Source organism: Lissotriton vulgaris, chromosome 6, assembly GCF_964263255.1.
Source record: "Lissotriton vulgaris chromosome 6, aLisVul1.2, whole genome shotgun sequence".
In the NCBI taxonomy this organism is placed as follows: domain Eukaryota; kingdom Metazoa; phylum Chordata; class Amphibia; order Caudata; family Salamandridae; genus Lissotriton; species Lissotriton vulgaris.
This window is the reverse complement of record NC_141694.1, coordinates 90,147,540-90,166,363: the sequence shown is the minus strand read 5'-3', so window position 1 is coordinate 90,166,363 and position 18,824 is coordinate 90,147,540. Positions and strand designations below refer to the sequence as shown.

At 48.2% G+C, this 18,824-nt stretch overlaps 1 protein-coding gene across 1 annotated transcript in view; it reads right to left on the bottom strand.

Moving 5' to 3' along the window:
• The window catches only part of LOC147706847 (exportin-5-like), a 2,027,127-nt gene that overhangs the window by 673,741 nt on the left and 1,334,562 nt on the right, over window positions 1-18,824 (bottom strand). The window contains exon 22 of the mRNA XM_086926003.1: window positions 7,709-7,805. Coding sequence (XP_086782129.1) covers window positions 7,709-7,805 — 97 coding nt within the window. The remainder of the gene's footprint in view (window positions 1-7,708; window positions 7,806-18,824) is intronic.

Sequence of the window (18,824 nt, the reverse complement as noted above, 5' to 3'; positions counted from 1 at the left end):
CCGGTGAAATGGTACAAGCGAATTTGATGCAAAACGTTCAGCGAACTTCTTTGCGACCTTCTTCTTCCTTGTGTTGGAGAGCCTCCAGCCAAGCATCAAGACTCAACGGTGGAAAAAAGAACCTGAAGTACAACTTACTTACCTTCGGTAACTATGTATCTGGTAGAGACGATTCTAGCCGCAGATTCCTTCACGTAGAATTATCCCCAGGTGTGAGCCTGGATCCAGAAACTTTTTTGGCACAGCATCCCTGCGCACCGGGGGCGGGGCGACATCACGTGACTCCGCCCAGGTATCGTCCACGTTCGTGACCTCAGCAAGGTCACAAACCCCACCCTGCCGCGCCTACATCAGTTTTCTTCTGAGAACTTTTCCCCACCACAACGCGGAGCCACCAAACAACAACTGCAGGAGCGTGGTAACAGTGTGCGAAAGAGTATACAAAAAAGAACCCCATAAAGAGCAGTGTAACACCGCAGTATCCAAGGGCAGAGAGAGAGAACAGAGCAGAGCCCCGAGCAGCCACCCTGCCAATACATAGACAGCAATCCCCCAACCACACCCCCGGAGACAGGGAACCTGCTCAAAGTCATGACACATGAAGCAGGCCTACAACCACACCCCAAAACAAGGAAGGGGAGACAGACCCAACAGGCAGGAACAACCAACCTCCAGCCACCCCAGCCCAGAGGGAATCCATCCCCTAAGAACAAGGGTAAGGCACGACCAGAGGGCACCAACTCAGAGGCGGCAGAGGGCAGAGTTCCTTAGAAGCAAGAGGAGGGGGGGAAGGGAGAGACTAGGGGCAAACCTCCCCGACCTGGAGCATCCAGAGCATCTAGAGCCCTACCTTCCCAGAACCAAGGAGGGGAGGGGCAACCAGACGGAGCCACCGTCAAGAGCAAGGAAGGTACTCCCAGAAGACATGGCCTCCCACCGGAGGGCGAGTACCAAGGACCAGCCCAGGGGTCATCGCAGAACGGGGAGGAAGGGCGGGCAGTGAAGGAATCTGTGGCTAGAACCGTCTCTACCAGATACATCGCTACCGAAGGTAAGTAACTCGTACATCTGATAGAGACTACTAGCCGCAGATTCCTACACATAGAATAGATACCCTAGCAATACCCACAGAGAAGGAGAAGGAGAACCTGCGAAAGGGCCCCACCAGCCTGGACAGGACAGATGGGCCACAGGGGACCAGAACTATAGACCAGTGAGGTAACCTTGTCTCTACCAGGCAAGAGGACCCTCACAAGTCAAACGCCAGCAGCCCCAGAAAGGATGTAGGAGAAAGAAGGAAGAGTGGAGGCCCACACACTCACAACTGTGTTACATAGGGCAAGGCTGGAGAGGCCGAAGCACCCCACTCCCCTTCCAGGACAACAGAGCTTCCATCCAACGCCAGGACAGGCAGAGGGTCAAGAAGAAGCCCAGAGGGTCCAAGTAAACCAAGGAAAGAGGCAAGCCCACCCAGAGGGAAGGCAACACGCCAGCCAGAACAGTAGCTATGACCATAAGCCGCCAGAAGCATAAAGGACACCGAAGCATTCCAGCTCGCAGCAGAAGAGCAGGAGGGAAAGGAAACGGCCGGACCTACTACCACCAGGGCCGCCTACACAACTCCAAGATGCAATAGCAACATACAGAAACGCCATGGAGAACAGGCACCCTAACGCAACCAGCACCAACAGAGCCTACAGCTACCACTGCCCCACATAGGGTACGGTAAGTCCCAAAATACAGGGACCCTCTTTGGAAGAACTTCCGCAGCATAGGAGAAAGCAAAGCGCCACAGGAGAAAACATCCCCGCGGAAGGCTTGACATCAGCCCAAAGAAAAACAGAAGGCCTAATCTCAGGGCCAAGTCTGTGCAACTATTCCAGCAAAAAAACACACACAGGAAACAAGGGCCGTCCAGCAGCCAACAATGCCAAACTCCCAGCAAGGAGGGCTCAATGGTCAGCAAATACCCTCTATAGCAAGGGCATTCAAAATGCCCAAACCCATCTCAGCAGTCACTGAGGAGGAGGAAGAAAAGGAGGAGGAGGAGGGGAAGTAAGAGGAGGAGGAGAATAAGGAAGAGGAGGATGAAGCCCTGCCAGGAACTGCTGGACGGCGGAGTCAGCCAGGGCATGGAACAACAGGCTGCCATCAAACAGAAGATCAATGAGCCGCTCCCGATTATTCTCAGGGACCACGCCGTCCGAAGCCAAGCATGGAGACGGAGAGGGACTGAGGAAACCATGGCCTGGCCCAGCACCTCCGAGATGTCCAGAGCGGAGCAGAGAAAAAACGCCGCCAGTTCCCGGCCATCCAACGCATAATGCCATAAATCCACCTGAACAGTCTCTTGGGAAGCCGCGGATCCCAGAGACTCAGCCGAGTCCAACAAACAAGAGAAGGCCATAGCCAATACACACAAGGTGTTAAGGGCCCGCAGGGCAGTGCTGGTCGAGGCTAACATGTTGACCCCGAAGAGTCCAGCCAGCGGGCCTCCCGGGACGGCGGAGTCAACAGTGGCGGATAGGGAGGGGAAAGCGGTCCTCAACAGTGGACTGGCAGCAGAGGGGTGGAGGGAGAGGCACGCTTGGTCACGTGGCACCGGAAGATGTCGGTGCAGAAGGTGTTGAGGCACTGGATCCCATGAGGCAGGACGCCTCCAAGCTCCCGTCAGAGAAGAAAGGAACTAACCCTCAAAGGGGAGTAAGATCTCCCTCCCACCAGAGCCCTGGTGGAGTACCTGCAAGAGATGGTCCGCCGGGAAATGAGAAATCGGGTCCCCCATGTGCAGAATGCCCACAGCTGTGGACACCGCTTGAGCGAAGGCCGCACCTGCCTCCGTAGGACCCTGCAGAGAAGAAATCAGTTCCTCCGTGGGTGACGGCTGTAGACTAAGATGGCCGTCCCCGAGGCCAAGCAGGAAGGGCAAAGGGCAGACCTGAACGCCAGAAGGTACTGAAGAATTGGGTACTGCCGTTCCTCCGACGACCACTCGACTACGCCAGTGAAAAAGACACCACAGGGCAGCCACCAGTCTCCGGGGAAGAGGGAGTGTCCGAAGACGAATCCGCGGCACAACCTCTGTGTGGAGCCGTGGAGTCCGCACCCTGAGGTAGGATGCCAGCACCATCCGGCGCCGAAGGGGAGACTGGACAGGGCGCCTCCAAGTCACACCGCACAGGCAACCGGAGTGGGTCCAGAGCCGAAGTGGCCAAGGGGCGGAGAGATGGAACGGACCAGATTCGATCTCTGCCGAGGCAGCCGCCTGCGTCGAGGGACGAGAGAGACCGGGGGAGTGACCAGAAGTCCTCCACCAGCCTCGGCCCAGAATGTTGCAGAGGCAGTCCGGCGACCCATGTGGTGGCGCTAGGGACGAATCAACCTCCCACTCTCCCTCCGATAAGGCAGCCGCCCGCGGGGAGGAACGAGAAAGTCCCGGAGGGGGACGAGGAGTCCCCACCCCACCTCGACCCAGAGCAGGACGAGGAGAGGTCACCGACCCCTGTGGCACTGCCCGAAGCAGACACCGACGCCTTGACGGCGTCAGCTCAGCCTTGGACGAGGCCTTCGCCTGCCCAGAGGGCCGAGCGGGGTTCGGGATGCGACCTGAGCTCCAGCAACCTCCAGCGACACCACAAGGACTCCCACTGGAGTTTTTGGTGAGGCAGAGGCGCCATGACCTGAAGGAGGGACCCCAGAGGGGCCGCACCTCAACAGCACCACATCATCCAAGCCTGGATCCGAACCAGTCGGCACCGGGGCTAGAACCGCCGGTGGCGCCTCGGAGGGTCCCGCGCGAGGCAAGGGATCCGTTGACTCCCCAGGAGGAGATGCCAGCGAGGCGCGCAAAGGTGGATAGGAGGATGACATGCGGGGGCCGCATCACCTGCCGAGAGCCCACGCCCCCGGAAGGCCGAACACCAGCCCTCGGGGGCAAACTGCAACACTTACCCACCAGGGAGCGACGCTCTCGCAACATCGGAGAAGTACGAGGACAATGACCACAGCTGTATCTGAAGCAGTCTGCCGAAGCTGATCGAGGGGAGGAAGTCGACCTGGAGAGACGTGCGGATAGAAGTTTCATTCAGCACTCCGCCACGACTTCGGCATCCACTGTTGACACGCCTCACAATCAGTGGTGCCGTGATCCTCCCCCAAACACCACATACAAATGAAATGAGGGTCCGTCGCAGACCTAAGACGTCCACATGAAGTGCAAGTTTTGAAGCCCGAAGGCATTTGCAAACTGTTCCATCAGACAGAAGACAATTGGTGAAGAAAAAAAGGGCCCCAAACAGGCCAATAGCAAGACCGGATCTGCATTGCATGCGGAAAAGGAAAAAACTGACGTAGGTGCACCGGGGTGGGGTTTATGTGACCTCGCTGATGTCACGTATGCGGACGACGCCTGGGCGGAGTCGCGTGCTGTCGACCCGCCGCCAGCGTGCAGGGATGCTGTGGCAAAATATTTCCGGATCCAGTTTCATGCCTGAGGATAATTCTACATGAAGGAATCTGCGGCTAGTAGTCTCTATCAGATGATGACTAGCAGGATCCTAAGCAGTAACAAAACTTGAGGGGGCCTCCCTGCAAGGCACGTGGAGGGCCCCCCTCCGGGCTCAATCAGGAGCTCTGCAGTCAGATTGCTGTGCTGAGGGGACCCCTGGAGCTTGGGGGCACCCGGCAAAGCAGGGGCTGCAGGTGCTGGTGTTACGCTTTTGGGGGAGTGTTTATGACACAGGATGCACCAAACGGGTATCCACTGAGGCCCAACAACAAAAATAAAAGTAGGACTACAGAAAAGTGGAGAATTCCGTACCCAGCCACTAGATGATAGAATAATAAACAGCATGTGAATCCAGAAAAGATTAATCCTGTCAAATATTGGATCCTGCCTCCAACAGGGTGGTCAAGGGCACTCTAAAGCAATTTTGCAGAGGACTGAGCTGTACACGTCATGGCTGTTTGAGTATTGAGTACTATGGCCACGAAAGGGCTGAAAGGCTTGCTGGCAGGGTTGAGGGGCCTGGCATTAGCAAAAGCCCTGACCATAGCCACGGAGAGAGAAAAACGGTTAGAACTGCTGGTGGGGGTGAAAAGACCCAAAAACATGCTCCTGGCCCTACTCTTCCTAAATCATTCCAGGGCAAAATATGTTTTTTTTATCAGAGGTGGGAGTCATAAAATGGCATGTCCATCAGTACACCCTTGGAGAAGCCCACAGACGTCATCCAGGCTTGTCACCAAAGTGCCACACTGGAACCCATTGTTCAACCCTAAGCAGTCGGTTGTATCCAAGCCAGAGAGAATAGCAAAGTTCACTGCCTCACAGCCACCCTGAATGTTCCTAGACCAAAGGTCGCCTGATCAGCCAGTAAAACCTACGCCGCCAAGTCCCAAAGGGCATGGGAGGAGTAGCAGCTTACAAGACAGCTATCATTCACCAACCTCAAATCAAGGCTAGTAGAGGAAAAAAATCTGTTAGCTAATTTTTCTATTAGTTTAGACTTATGATCATGTGTGTTGGTACTAGACCCAGCTCTCCCTGTGCTGCTGCATCGCTCTTGCTCCTGCCTTTGCCTTGCTTTTCCCCCATTTTTTAAGTGCCTACTCCTTGCTTCAGTGTTTGGTGCAGCCATTATATAGTTAGACATCTTGTAATGAATGATGTCCCATATATTTATGAAAATGGCTGAACGCACTTACAAAGCCTGGAGAATCAAGTCTGGGGTTTGCAGGGGTGTCCTGGTCATGCAGGGGCACCCTCACACTTATAACCAAGCACCCTGCCCTCAGGACTGGAGCCATAGGGGTGACGTATAGGTTTTAAGTGCAGTGACCTCAGATATAACAAAACTTATATCTGTTGTGACTGGAGCAAGCACCAACTGGCACAGGCTACAATAAAAGGCCTGTAGTCACAGTTTAAGTGCACTCCCATAGGTGGCACAATACATGCTGCAGCCCATGGGAGACCCTTGATGTACCTATGCCCTGGGTACCTTATTACTATATACCAGGGACTTACAAGGGTACAACAGTAGCCAACTGTGGAGGTACAGAAGAACTTACCATGGTCAATTTAGGAGAGAAAGCACAGTGACTGGGGTCCTGATTAGCAGGATCCTAATCAGACTAGGTCAAAAACACTGAGGCCAAGCAAAAAGGGGGGGAGGTGGGTAAACTGTGAAAGCATATCCTACTTTCCTACAGTTCTGCTTTGTTAATTCCAGAGCAGTATGAAGGCAGTGCAAAGCCAACACAGAGCCGCCCAGTGCCACATACTGATGTGGGGGAGCACTGCTGAAAAAGTCTTCAGATGCAGTCAGACACTTTGGGATATTCTAAAGGCGAGGCATTTAAGGCTAAAACTATCCATCTAAAAAAGCAATTCAATATCAAGTCAACAACCAAACAAACATTTAAACAAACTTGGGCTTCTAAAGGCTCTAAGAGGGTTCATGATCCATAAATGATGACAAGAAATGATGTATTCAGAATGGACACTTGTTTGCTTTGCATAATGATACTGTCCACAGTGGTTGAATCTTGACGGTAAGGATGAATGTAAATTACCCCTCCCTTACACTCTCTCCTACCAAACGTATTAATCTAAATGTTGTATGTTTTTTAGATTCAAATAATAAACAGATTATGTAAATTAGCTCTTCTCATGGAGCAAAGGACTTACATTCTTTTATACTATGAAAGAGAGTGCCATGAATATAATTACAGGATCTCCATTTCTAGGTTGTTTCTCTTTACTCCGGTTGTCTGCTTCGCCTTGTATAACTCTGCCCTTCCTGCTTCTTGCCCTCAGCACCTACCTTTATGTGTAAACAGTGCTTAATTTGTGCCATATTTGGCTTAACACTGGCACTTTTTTATGGCAATCCACCACATAGTGGTGGTGGCTGCCTATTATCAGCAGAGCACATCTGCTTACTAATCCAATATGCAGTAAAAAATAGTAATAGCCATGCATCCACATGGCCACTAGTACTGGCATTTTTCAGAACTGGCAAGGGCAGTGAGTCGATCAAGCTCCAATGCATCGTTAGCAAAACCTTGAGCACATATTGTTTTTAGAAATTAAACACTGTGTGTCACCCATACCCTTAACATGCTCCAGGTTCAGGAATGACGTTGGTTGTTACCAGACTGACCTATTTCCTTGTTCAGTTAGTAAAGCTTTCCATCAGCTTGTTCTAGCCTGTATACAAATGACTGTTCTACTTTGTTTAAATAACATCTCAATAAAGAATTGAAGAAGTGTTACAATGAATTTACATGCAGAGGTAATTATATCCATCAGAATTGAAATGTGATCTGCTGAAGCTCAATTCCTACTCGCGCATATATCTATGTCAATATTCACCAAAATCCTTAAGTCCTTTGCAAGTAGGCCACAGATGTCTTGTCCAGCCATAACACAATACATGTGTAGATGTATTCATGCACTGATGGCTAATACTGTCAGTATTGCTATCTTTTTAACCAGGGGTCCTTTGTTTCTACACAGGCTCAATAATCGCAAAGCATTCTCCGAAATAGCAGCGAAGATCAGTCAGTCATGTAAAAATGTTCTCTACTGAATATAATAATGTTACATTTATAAGGTATAAAATGGAAATTTTAACAGACTTTCATACAATCTGCTCGACATTGTGAGTCATCAAAAGTAGCCGGAGATCTTATAATACATTACCATTCTTCATAAAGGGTGGAATAAAAATCCTGCATTATTTGTAGTTGAGTTTCATAAACTGGGGGATTGTAAATTTCCCGCAATGGCTTCGTAGGAACTGAGGTGGAGAGGGAAAGATTGAAGTTAAGTGATAGAGAAGTAGCTATAATACATTTTACAGATAATTTTATCACAGGGTTGCTAAAGTATAGCAACTCTCTAGTGCAAAGTATCAAAGGGTAAAGAACTAGTTACTTACCTGTACACTATGGTTCTCCAGTATTATCTTTCATAGATTCACATGTTTGTATCTTCCCCGTCGTCATGGTGGGAGTCTCCCGGTAAATGATAACCATAGCAGTAGAAGAAAAAAACTGCCTGAAAGCCATAGATTAGTGAAACCACTAGGTAACCTCTCCTTCTCATCATGTGGCCCAAACTACAGCCAATCAGCTGCCAGCACCAGCCTCCACCCTTCCCAGCAGAGCCACCATACCTCAGATTTCCAACAGCCCAAGAGTGAGCTATGCAGGAAACAAGAGATAAAAAGGTGGTCTACCTAATAGAAACGGGGAGGTGGGCGGGCGCATGCGAATCTATGAAAGATAATACTGGAGAACCATAGTGTACAGGTAAGTAACTAGTTCTTTCTCCAGTATTCAATCTTTCATAGATTCACATGATTGTATCATAGTAGATAGCAGTCCTTGTAGTTAGAGCGTTTCTAGGCTAGACCCCTTTCTTTTCTCGGGGCTGTGTGCCATAAATTCCTTTAGAAAAAAGAACTCATTACGAATCAAAGGTACGAACAACCAAACTTTGCCATTACAGTTATTAGCGTGAAGAGAAACCACATTATAGAGAAAAAACAGCAGAATAAAATTCATAAACATGTACCTTATTTAAAGAGATGTCTCAGAACTGCCTGTCCCACTGCCGCATCTGATTTCCGTTCTGTGTCGAGACAATAATGTTTGGTGAATGTATGAACATTCGACCAGGTTGCTGCTCTGCATATGTCCGGAAGGGGTACTCCTGCTAGCAATGCAGAAGACGTCGCCATCTTCCGTGTATCATGGGCACGGACTTTCATGTCGAGAGGCCTTCCTACTTTCTCTTGACAGAAGACAATTGCGGATGCAATCCATTTGGAGATGGAGGAACGTGAAAGGGCCAGACCTTTTCTGGGCCCAGAGTAAGCGATAAAAAGTTGGTTTGATCTGCGAAAGTTTTTAGTCTTTTCAATGTAGAACTTTAGGCATCTGCCAATGTCCAAAGTATGTAGAGCTTTTTCAGCCGCTGTAGAAGGATTTTTAAAATATGTAGGCAGGATCATCGGTTCATTTAGATGAAAAGACGGTATTTTAGGCACAAATTTTGGATTAGTCCTTAGCATCACCTTATCTGGCTGAATTGTATGAAGGGATCCTGTATTGAAAAAGCTTGGATCTCGCTGACTTTCCTGGCTGTTGTGAGTGCAAGCAGTAATGCTACTTTCCATGATAGGAATTGCAGTTCAGATTTGTGGATCGGCTCGAACGGAGCTTTCATAAGTTGTGACAAGACTGTGTTAAGCTGCCATGGAGGTGGAGGACGCTTAACTGGAGGAAACTTTCTGAATAGCCCTTTTAAGAACTCCTTGATTAATCTGTTAGACCACAGAGATGGGCATCCTGGAGACCTTCTGTATCTGGATATTGCTGCTAGATGGACTCTAATAGATGAGTGTGCAAGCCCTGATCTGGCTAAATGCAGCAAATAAGGAAGAATTGGCTCAGGAGAAGACGTTAATGGATGCACTGTATGAGCAAGGCACCAATTCACGAACCGTTTCCATTTTGCAGTATATGTCTTGTTGGTAGACAGCGCTGCGGAACTTTGCAATATTTCACGACATTCCGGAGGGATATCTAATGACTGGAATTCGTGCTCAAAATGTTCCAAGCCGCCAATTTTAGAGAGGTCAATTGTGGATGAAGTACTTGGCCTCTGTTCATGGAAATCAAATCCCTGGCTATTGGGAGCTATATCATTGGCTCCACCGACAGTTGTAGAAGCTCTGTATACCAAAACTGCCTCTGCCAGGCTGAGGCTATTAGTATTATTTGGCAGGGTTCTGATCTCATTTTCCTCAGTAATCTGGGAATTAGGGGAAAAGAAGGGAAGGCATAAGCAAACATCCCTGTCAATCGGAGGTGAAGAGCATTCCCTCTCGAACCCTGCTGAGGGAACATGCTGGCATAATGTTTGCACTTTTTGTTGCTCTGAGTAGCAAACAGGTCCAGACTTGGCTTGCCCCACACGTTGAAAATCCGATTCAGTTGAACTTGACATAGTTCCCACTAGTGGCAAATGTCGGATGACCTGCTTAACAGATGAGCTTTTGTGTTGTCAACTCCTGGAACATGTTCCACTTGCAGCGTTATGTTTTGACGCAGTAGCCAGTTCCAGATCCTTTGTGCTTGAATCGATAGGGGTTTTGATCTCGTACCGCCCTGCTTGCGCAGGTAAAACATCGTTGTAGTGCTGTCTGTTCGCACTAAGACCAATGAACCTTGGATTCTAGGAAGAAAAGCCTGAAGGCCCATGAAGACGGATTTCAATTCCAAGAGATTGATGTGAAGTTTTGTCTGTTGAGGAGTCCAAAAGCCTTGAATCTCTAGGTCTTGCAGATGAGCTCCCCAACCTCGTAATGAAGCGTCTGATGTCATGACGTAGCTTGGCGATTGAGGTTCATATAACAGGCCCTTTGTTAGGTTGCTCCTGATACCCCACCATGACATTGCTCGTTTGATCTGACAGGTTATGACCAGCTTGTCGTCGAAGGATCCCAGGGCTTGGACCCATTGTTTGTCCAGGCCTTCTTGCAGCGGTCTCATCTGCAAATGGCAGTTGGGAATCAGTGGGATACAGGAGGACATCATTCCCAGTAATGACTTGAATATTCTGATGGAAGTGAACTTTTTTGATGCTAGAGATGCAGTCAGATTTAAGATTTTTGTTACTCGTTCTTCTGATGGGTACGCTTTTACTTCCTGTGTTTTTAAGATTGCTCCTAGAAATTGTAGAGAACGAGTCGGAAGAAAAAATTATTTTTCTCTGTTTATTCGAAGGCCTAATCTTTGGAAGAGATCCATGCACATCCGTAGAGATCTCTGTGTTGCTTGGAACAATGGTCCTTTTATTAACCAGTCGTCCAAGTAGGGGAAAACCTGGAGACCTTGCTGCCTTAAATGCATCGCTATTGGAGCCATGCATTTTGTGAATACTCTGGGGGCAGACTTCAGGCCAAAAGGCAAAACTTTGAACTGGTAATGGTGCCCCGCCACCATGAATCGCAGATACTTCTTGTATTTTTTGTGTATCGGGATGTGGAAGTATGCATCCAACAGGTCTAGAGAGACCATGTAGTCTCCCTTGCGGAGCAGCAGAAGAATTTCCTGTAAGGACAGCATACAGAAAGAAATTATCTTTATGTATTTGTTCAGATCTCTGAGGTCCAGTACCCGCCTCCATTTTGATGATTGCCTTTTCCTTATAAGGAAGAAGTGCGAATAAAAACCTTTTTCCCGCTGGTCTGATGGGACTTCCTCTATCGCTCCTTTCAGTATGAGTGATAAGATCTCTGCTTTGAGACTGTCAGATGCTGATGAACTCTGCGGAGAGGTGGACGGTTTGGAGGCCTTTGTTAGAACTCCGGGGTGTGACCCTGTGTATTATGTCTAATACCCATCTGTCCGATGTTATGGACTGCCAATGCGGGAGAAACTGAGAGAGGTAGTGGAACTGGTCGATCTGAAGCGGTATTGGAGGCGCCTGAGAAACATCACTGTCTGCCACCAGAGTCTTGCTTCCCTCTGGCGGCGGACTTTCTTCTTCCTTGTTGTTGGAAAGAAGTGTTCGAAGACCGATAATGCTGGTTGGAGGAGTACTGACGGTATCCCTGTTAATTGTAAGGTTGGTACCGATTAGATTGGTAAGAGGGACGTTGCTGTTGAAAGTGTCCTGTGGATCCTCGGCCACGAAAGGACTGATAACGGCTTTGCTGTAATGATCCCACGGATTTAGGAGTGTCAGTATCTGCTTTTATCCCTTGCAATGCCTCGTCGATATGCTTACCAAAGAGGCTTTCGCCATCAAATGGCATGTCCAAGATTTTAGACTGGACCTCCGGTCAAAAGGATGTAGTTTTGAGCCATCCTTGCCTCCATAGGGCTACCGCCCAGCCATCTGGTGGAAAGCTATAGACGCCATATCCATTGCCACGTCTATGGACTCCGGCTCTGCCCTGGCTCCATCCTGTAGGATGGTAGTCTCCTCCTCTTTCTTGTCATCCGGAAGGTGCAACAGGATTGGTGCGATGTCAGACCACATCTGTCTATTAAACCTGCTCAGAAGTGCCATTGAAGCTGCTGCCATGACTGCACAGCGTTTACCTATGCCGTCCATCTTCTTGCCCTCCTTATAGGGGGGTGCCACGCATGTTGCCATTGGGTTCTTGGAGCGCTTCTGCTCTGCTTAAGTCACAACCGAGTCCGGCCGAGGATGACCAATAAGACATGCTGGAGCCGTCTCTGTAGCGAGATACTTTTTATCCAGCTTGGGTATAGATGCTGGGACTGAGGCTGGATTCTTCATCAGTTTGAGTCCTTCCTCCCAGATATGTTGAATAACCGGAATGGCTCTACAGACTTCCTGGAGGACTCCTTGATGTCGTAAAGGAAACATTTGCTTTCCTTGGCTGGCATAGTAAGCTGGAATCTCTTAGCCGCTTTTTCCATCAAATCGTGAAAACTTGCTATGTCCTCTGGTGGAGAGCTTGATTGAGGCAATGGTGAAACCGGGGACGTTCAGGTCGAGAGACTTTCCCAGTGGCCGCGGAAGGGGCTGTAGCATTATCTTCCGGAAATCGACGGTAATAGCTGCCAATCATTCTTATTAGGTCTGATATTAAAAGAGACGGGCACTGACATAGCCTCTTCCCGCACCGGCGTATCCCCTTCCTCTTAGTCGTCCTAGTGATAAGCCTGGTGAAATGACTCATATCATCTGGCCTTTGACCGGCCGATCTGTAAAAGTGAAATGCTCCTGGACCTCTTGAAGGTCTTCCTCATCGGAATCCTGATGTTTAATATGGAGCTGCGAAGGACTGTAAGCAACGCCATAGGGTCCTTCCTCCTCAGATTCCTGGCAATCCAGAATGGTAGAGGGCAGTAGAGGTGAAATCTTCGGCGTAGAAAACTCTCCTCTTTTGCTCGTCAACGATCCCGTCGATGGAGCAATCCTTTTTATAGAAATATAGGTTGAAGATATCTTTGTTGGAGATGGCATCAGACGATTTTTTCATCGTCGACGGTACAATCATCAGCATCGTCGACGGGATGCTCGTCGACGAGGATCTTGCAGTCGACGAAGGTCTGGCACTCACCGTCGACGGAGTCGTCGTCGCCGACGAAGCGGTCGTCGTCGAGATTGTCGATGTAGTCGACGAGATGGTCGTCGTCGAGGTCGTCGTCGGCGATCTGACTGGAATTTCAGTAGAAGCGACGATGGAGCCTTCTTTTCTGAGGAAGGCTTGAGAGGAGGTGGAGAGAGAGAAGTAGAAGGTTCACCTTCTTAGTTTTTCCTGCTTTATGTTTTCTCACATCTCCCTTTTCCTCAGAGGACCCTCTTTTTTGTTTCTTAGAGGTGTGTCCCTTGGCTTCTCCCTCAGACTCCGAGTCTGGAGTTTTCCTTTTCTGAAGCCATAATAAGAGGTGAGCTTCTCTATCCTTCAGTGTTTTGGCAGAGAAGGTCCGGCAGTACTTGCAGTCCTTAGGAATATGCTTAGGGTACAGACAGTACAAGCACTCCTTGTGTGGATCCTCAGAAAATAATCTGGCCATGCCACAAGACCTGCAAGCTCTAAAAAGACTCTTCTTGGAGCTTTCAGACATTCTGAATGTAATAATGCTTGACAAGAAAGAGCAGTACCTGACTTCCAACTGTGAAGGTCAAAATTTCAGTGAAGAGAGAAAAAACTGAGCAGAGCTCAGGGAGACTCCTTCTCACACGAAGGCGGTTGGAAATCGGAGGTATAGTGGCTCTGCTGGGAAGGGTGTAGGCTGGTGCTGGCAGCTGATTGGCTGTAGTTTGGGCCACATAATGAGAATGAGAGGTTGCCTAGTGGTTTCACAACTGTGACGGGGCGTGCGGACAGAACACGACTACCCCAACGGACTGGTGGTCTGCCACCCCACTCTCACCTTGCCCCTTTTCCCCACAGCTACCAACTTGTCCTTGGAACGAAGAACCGGAGTCAGGCTGGCCGGACGATAACAACATGCATGGCCCCTTTAAGTCCCCGGACCAAGAGGAAGAGGCCCCGCCCCTCAACAGAGTCGATTTTTCAAAAAGAGGAAGTAGGAAAGACGTGACGGACGACGTTTCCCTGGAGGGAGAGGGAGATGGAGAACGGCGGTATCCGAGCGAGACAGAGCTGAAAAAGACCGGGACCGGCACGCCAGGAGGCCAACGTTTCCACGATTCGCCCGCCACGTTCCCACGGGAGGAGCGTGGCTTCAAGAGGTACGGGGCCGTGTGGCGGGTTGGGTGGGGCGGAGGAGTGAGCCCCGGGTGTAATACTGTAAAGCCCCTTTGTAAAGTTACCCCAATCCTTTCCCTCACGTGCACTCCTACCTCACGAGTTGTATAGAGTTCACAGAACAACACTGGTTTCCCTCACTCCCGGCCCTAACGAGTATTACATGGTCCAACCAGTTACCTGACCCGATTTTCCTTTCTTTTCGGTACCGGAGAGGAGGAGACCCGAGGTGAGACCCGAGCTGAGAGACGTTCCCCATCTGGATCACCTCGATAGCCGCCCTCATCGCTGGAATAGCCAAGCAGGAGCAAGCAACTTTTCCTTTGGAACCCGCAGCTCCAACCAAAGAGCGAGCAGCACCCTTACTTAAAAAGACTTATATTCCAATAAAACCTTCCCTAAAACCTTTACTCAAGGCGCCAGTGTTTCTCTTTACCCCAAAACCTCCAGTCAGTCCGAATCCAGTAGCTGAAAACCCGAGTACCCCGACCCCCTCGGGACAACTACTCTATGGCTTTCAGGCAGTTTTTTTCTTCTACTGCTATGGTTATTATTTACTGGGAGACTCCCACCATGACGACGGGGAAGATACAAGCATGTGAATCTATGAAAGATTGAATACTGGAGAAACATGCATCATAACGGTTTTCTAAGGCTTTCATTTTCAAAAAAAATGTTTGATTAAACTAACAAGATATAGTTAAAATATTCACATTTATTGGAAAATAATCATGGGTCATCTGATGATAAATTAAGCAGGAGTCCACTCAAAAGTCATAAATAACCTCCAGAGCAAATTTCCAAGTAATTGTAAATGGAGACCATCAAAGTACCAAACCCACTGAAGAACTATTAAGCTACCATGGGGAGGTTATATTGAGATCACGCAGGACTAAGCAGCATCAACCCCAGTGGCGCATCCAAAGAGTTTTATATACAGACCACACAAGAGACAGAAGACTGAATGGTACGCTGTTAAGTCATCATGGTGTTCTAAGAAGCCACCCAGAAGCAATAATTACAGATCACTCTGGGTTACTGTTAATGTCCCCAGTGAGTGTTACATGGAGACCACCCAAGAGTGCTAGAGGGTCCACCCTGGAGGGTACTATTGAACTATCAAGGTAGAATTATATGATAGCCACTGAAGAGCATCACAAGACCAACTTGTCAAGCTGTGCCGGGAAGAAAATAACAGTACATAGATCTGAGGTCCAAATGAAAGCATCAATCCATGGTGTTATTAGTATTTCAAAAAAGATAAGACAGAGTCGGGATGTGTAAGGAAATATTAGCGGTTTAGGCCCTAGACTCTTTCTAAGCCCAAAAAGGGACTACACAAGAGGAAGAAACAATTGACCTCGCCACATTAACCAAAACATGTTGGAAGGAGAACTTAAAAATTATATGTATATGTAGGAAGCTGGATCTCTATATTGTGCACTAAAGAGAAGTACACTATCTAGAGAGTCCAGTGGATCCCCAATTGGTCTACTGAGGCTAATGAGATAATACTATCGCTCTTTAGTGGCAGTGGGCTAGTAGTTAGGCTTATCCGAGGGCAGTACAAAGCATTTGTTGGACTCGCAGAGGCAATAAATGAGGCTTACTCTCATAGAATAAATCTGAAACCAATTTAGAAAAAACACTTTTATATCATTTTGTGAAACCAAGAACTTTGTTCAAAGGTAAGTTCTGTTTTTAGCTCAATAGATTAAACAGAAATACAGTTCAAAGTTGTGAGCCTTTCCGAGAAAATCATTCCTATGTAAGGAAAGGAAAATGCTATTTACCAGTATGCATCTGTTCTTGGCATGTAGAGCTGCAGAATCACATAATTGTGCATAGATCGCCAGCTGGTGTTTGGCTCGGGTGTTTGCACTTTGTTGTTGTCTTGGAAGAAGTCTTTTTAGTCACAAGATAGGTGACTCCTCCTCTGGATGGTAGAGCGCATGGGCATCAACTCCATCTTTAGATTGTTTTTTGCCATGAAGGGAAATGAGGGAGTTTGTAATGTATCTAAGATAACCCTGGAACAGATAGAGGTACCGGGAAGACCGGTGGGCGCATGTGATTCTGCAGCTCTACATGCCAAAAAAAAACATAGTACTGGGGCAAAGAGCAGGGGAGTGGCCCCTTGGGCAAGGGTCACTCCTTTTGGTAGCCATTTTGACTACCCCTAATGTTTTGTTTTGGGGAGTGACCCCTTGGACAAGCGTCGCTCCCCTTTAGAGGGCATTTTGTAAGCCTTTGGCTGCCCCCCCAGGGGGGGTTCAAATTTTTAGAAATAAAATAGGTTGTGCTGGGGAGTGGCCCCTTCGGCAAGGGTCACTCCCCTTGGGGTCTATTTTAGGTAGCCCACAATGTTTTTTATTGTGTGTAGGGGAGCGACCACTTAAGACAAGGGTCGCTCCCCTCTTGGGGGCAAATTTATTTTACATTTTTGGATGTGCGGGGGAGTGGCCCCTTGGGCAAGGGTCACTCCCTTGGAGGGCCTTTTTTGGAAGCCCACATTTTTGTTTTTGTTTTGGGGCTATCCTTTTTGCTTTGTTGGGGGGGCAAATTAAAAGTTGTGATACTTTATTTGACACACTGTGCCAATTGTGTAAATGTAGTGCTTCAAGAAACTGCTGAAAACTTGGCTTTTCACCCAACCCCGCTAGCTTTCCTATCTTTAGCCCCAGGTCATCTGTGTTCTACTAGCGCCGGGACACCTCCTAGCGAGGTAGCTGTTCGCGCTTTACAAAATCCAGTATTATTATTATTATTATTTGCCTCTTGGGCAATGGTCACTACTCTTTTTTGGCACAAATATTTTGCCTTGCCATTTTGGTATGCCCATGATGTTAGGTTGTAGCTCACTGCAGCACCCCAGTTCAGGCATGGCCATATGAAAATTAGTCTGACCCTATGCCTCATGGGAGCAGTCCAGCCCGAACTGCCAAGCCAAATCTTACCTGGCCCGGAAACAACCATAATGGGACCGGTTACTGGCTAATCAGCCGTTATCAGCCCGGTTAGCTTGAGTCCAGTGGCAAAGTGAGTAGGGGACCCACGTCTGCAAACTTAGGGCAATCAAAGCGCAAAGGGTCAGTCTGATTTGCATATAGCCATGTCTGAACTGGGTTGGTGAAGTGAGCTAAACACGATGATGGATTAAATCAAGATCAGTTGACTGGGGGTGAGTGTTAGATTTGCTCATGCGCTCCGTCCATCATCCCCTTCGGTATCACCTTGAAGGGCAGTTCTGTTTTTTTTTGTAGGGCCACTAGGGCACCAGGGTTTATTTTTATGTTGGGGATCCGCCCCTTGGACATGGGTCGTTCCCCTTTATGGGATGATGATTGTGGCCTTTTCTGCACTCTTTGAGTGGAATAGTAGCAGTATGTGTTTAGTCCCATCTGTCCCCAAGGGGGGGCAGAAGCCAGAAGACACCAGAATTGTTTCAATCTTTGTCTTGGTGGGGGTGGCCTCAAGGGCAAGGGTTTCTCCCCTATTGATGGTATACTGTTAGGCCCACCTACCCCTTAGCTTGGCAGGTTGGTCTGGTGCATTTTTTTAAATATGTGATTCTAATGTTTTTTTCTTCTTTTTAAATCTAGTCTAAAGCTTTTGCTTCCTGTTTGCGGTTTCGACAGTGGTTGTTCTGCAGCTTTGTGTAGTTGCATTTTTTAGGTAAGAAAAACATTTTTGTTGTATGTACTCCAAATGAGTATTATTGCAATGTATGAATAATTATTTTGTAAGTGGTGTCATTGAGGCATTTAGTTAGTGTTTTGTGCATGAAAATCTTTGTGATGTGTTTTGCATTGTCTTATGTCTTTTTTTTCTCTTTCTTTTTTGATGGGATATTGTTGATCCATACTGTGTCTGTGCAGACTACGTGGTGGTGAGTTTAGCTGCTTCTGGCAAGTGAGTGGTATTGTTTTGCAGTGTATAGGTATTTTTGAAAAAGGAGATTTTTGGTCATTGCTTATTTTACATAGTGTTTGTTGACTTGTGTGACAAATTACCTTTATGAATAATCATTATGGCTAGCCGTAGAATGACTGCTCAGCAGGTGGATGGTATGCTTCTTGAATCGTCCTCCGAGCCGGATCATGACACTGACAGTGTGTCTGAGGGAGAGGAGGGAGGGGACGATTCTGGCAGTGAGTTTTCTCTCCACATGGAATCATCGGATGATGAAGGTACTCTCAGTGCAGATGAAGGGTCTGTTTTAGAGGAGGATACTGCTGTGCCGATGGTGCAAGAGGCATCTGGTTTGCAGCCTGAGGCTGCTGGTCTTCCTACCGGAAGTGCTGGACTCTGGGTTGATCCTAACATGGTGCAGCCGGTGTTGCCTGCTTTTAGCGGTGATGCAGTGTGTAGAGTGGATTGTGAAATTCTTTGCCTATTCAGTATTTTCAGTTATTTATGGATGATGTGTTTTTGGGTGAGATTGTTGAGCAGACTAATTTGTATGCTGAACAGTTTTTGAGGGACAACAGTGAAAAACTTAGGCCCCACTCAAGAGTCACCCGGTGGACTCCCACAAATTTGGAAGAGCTGAAG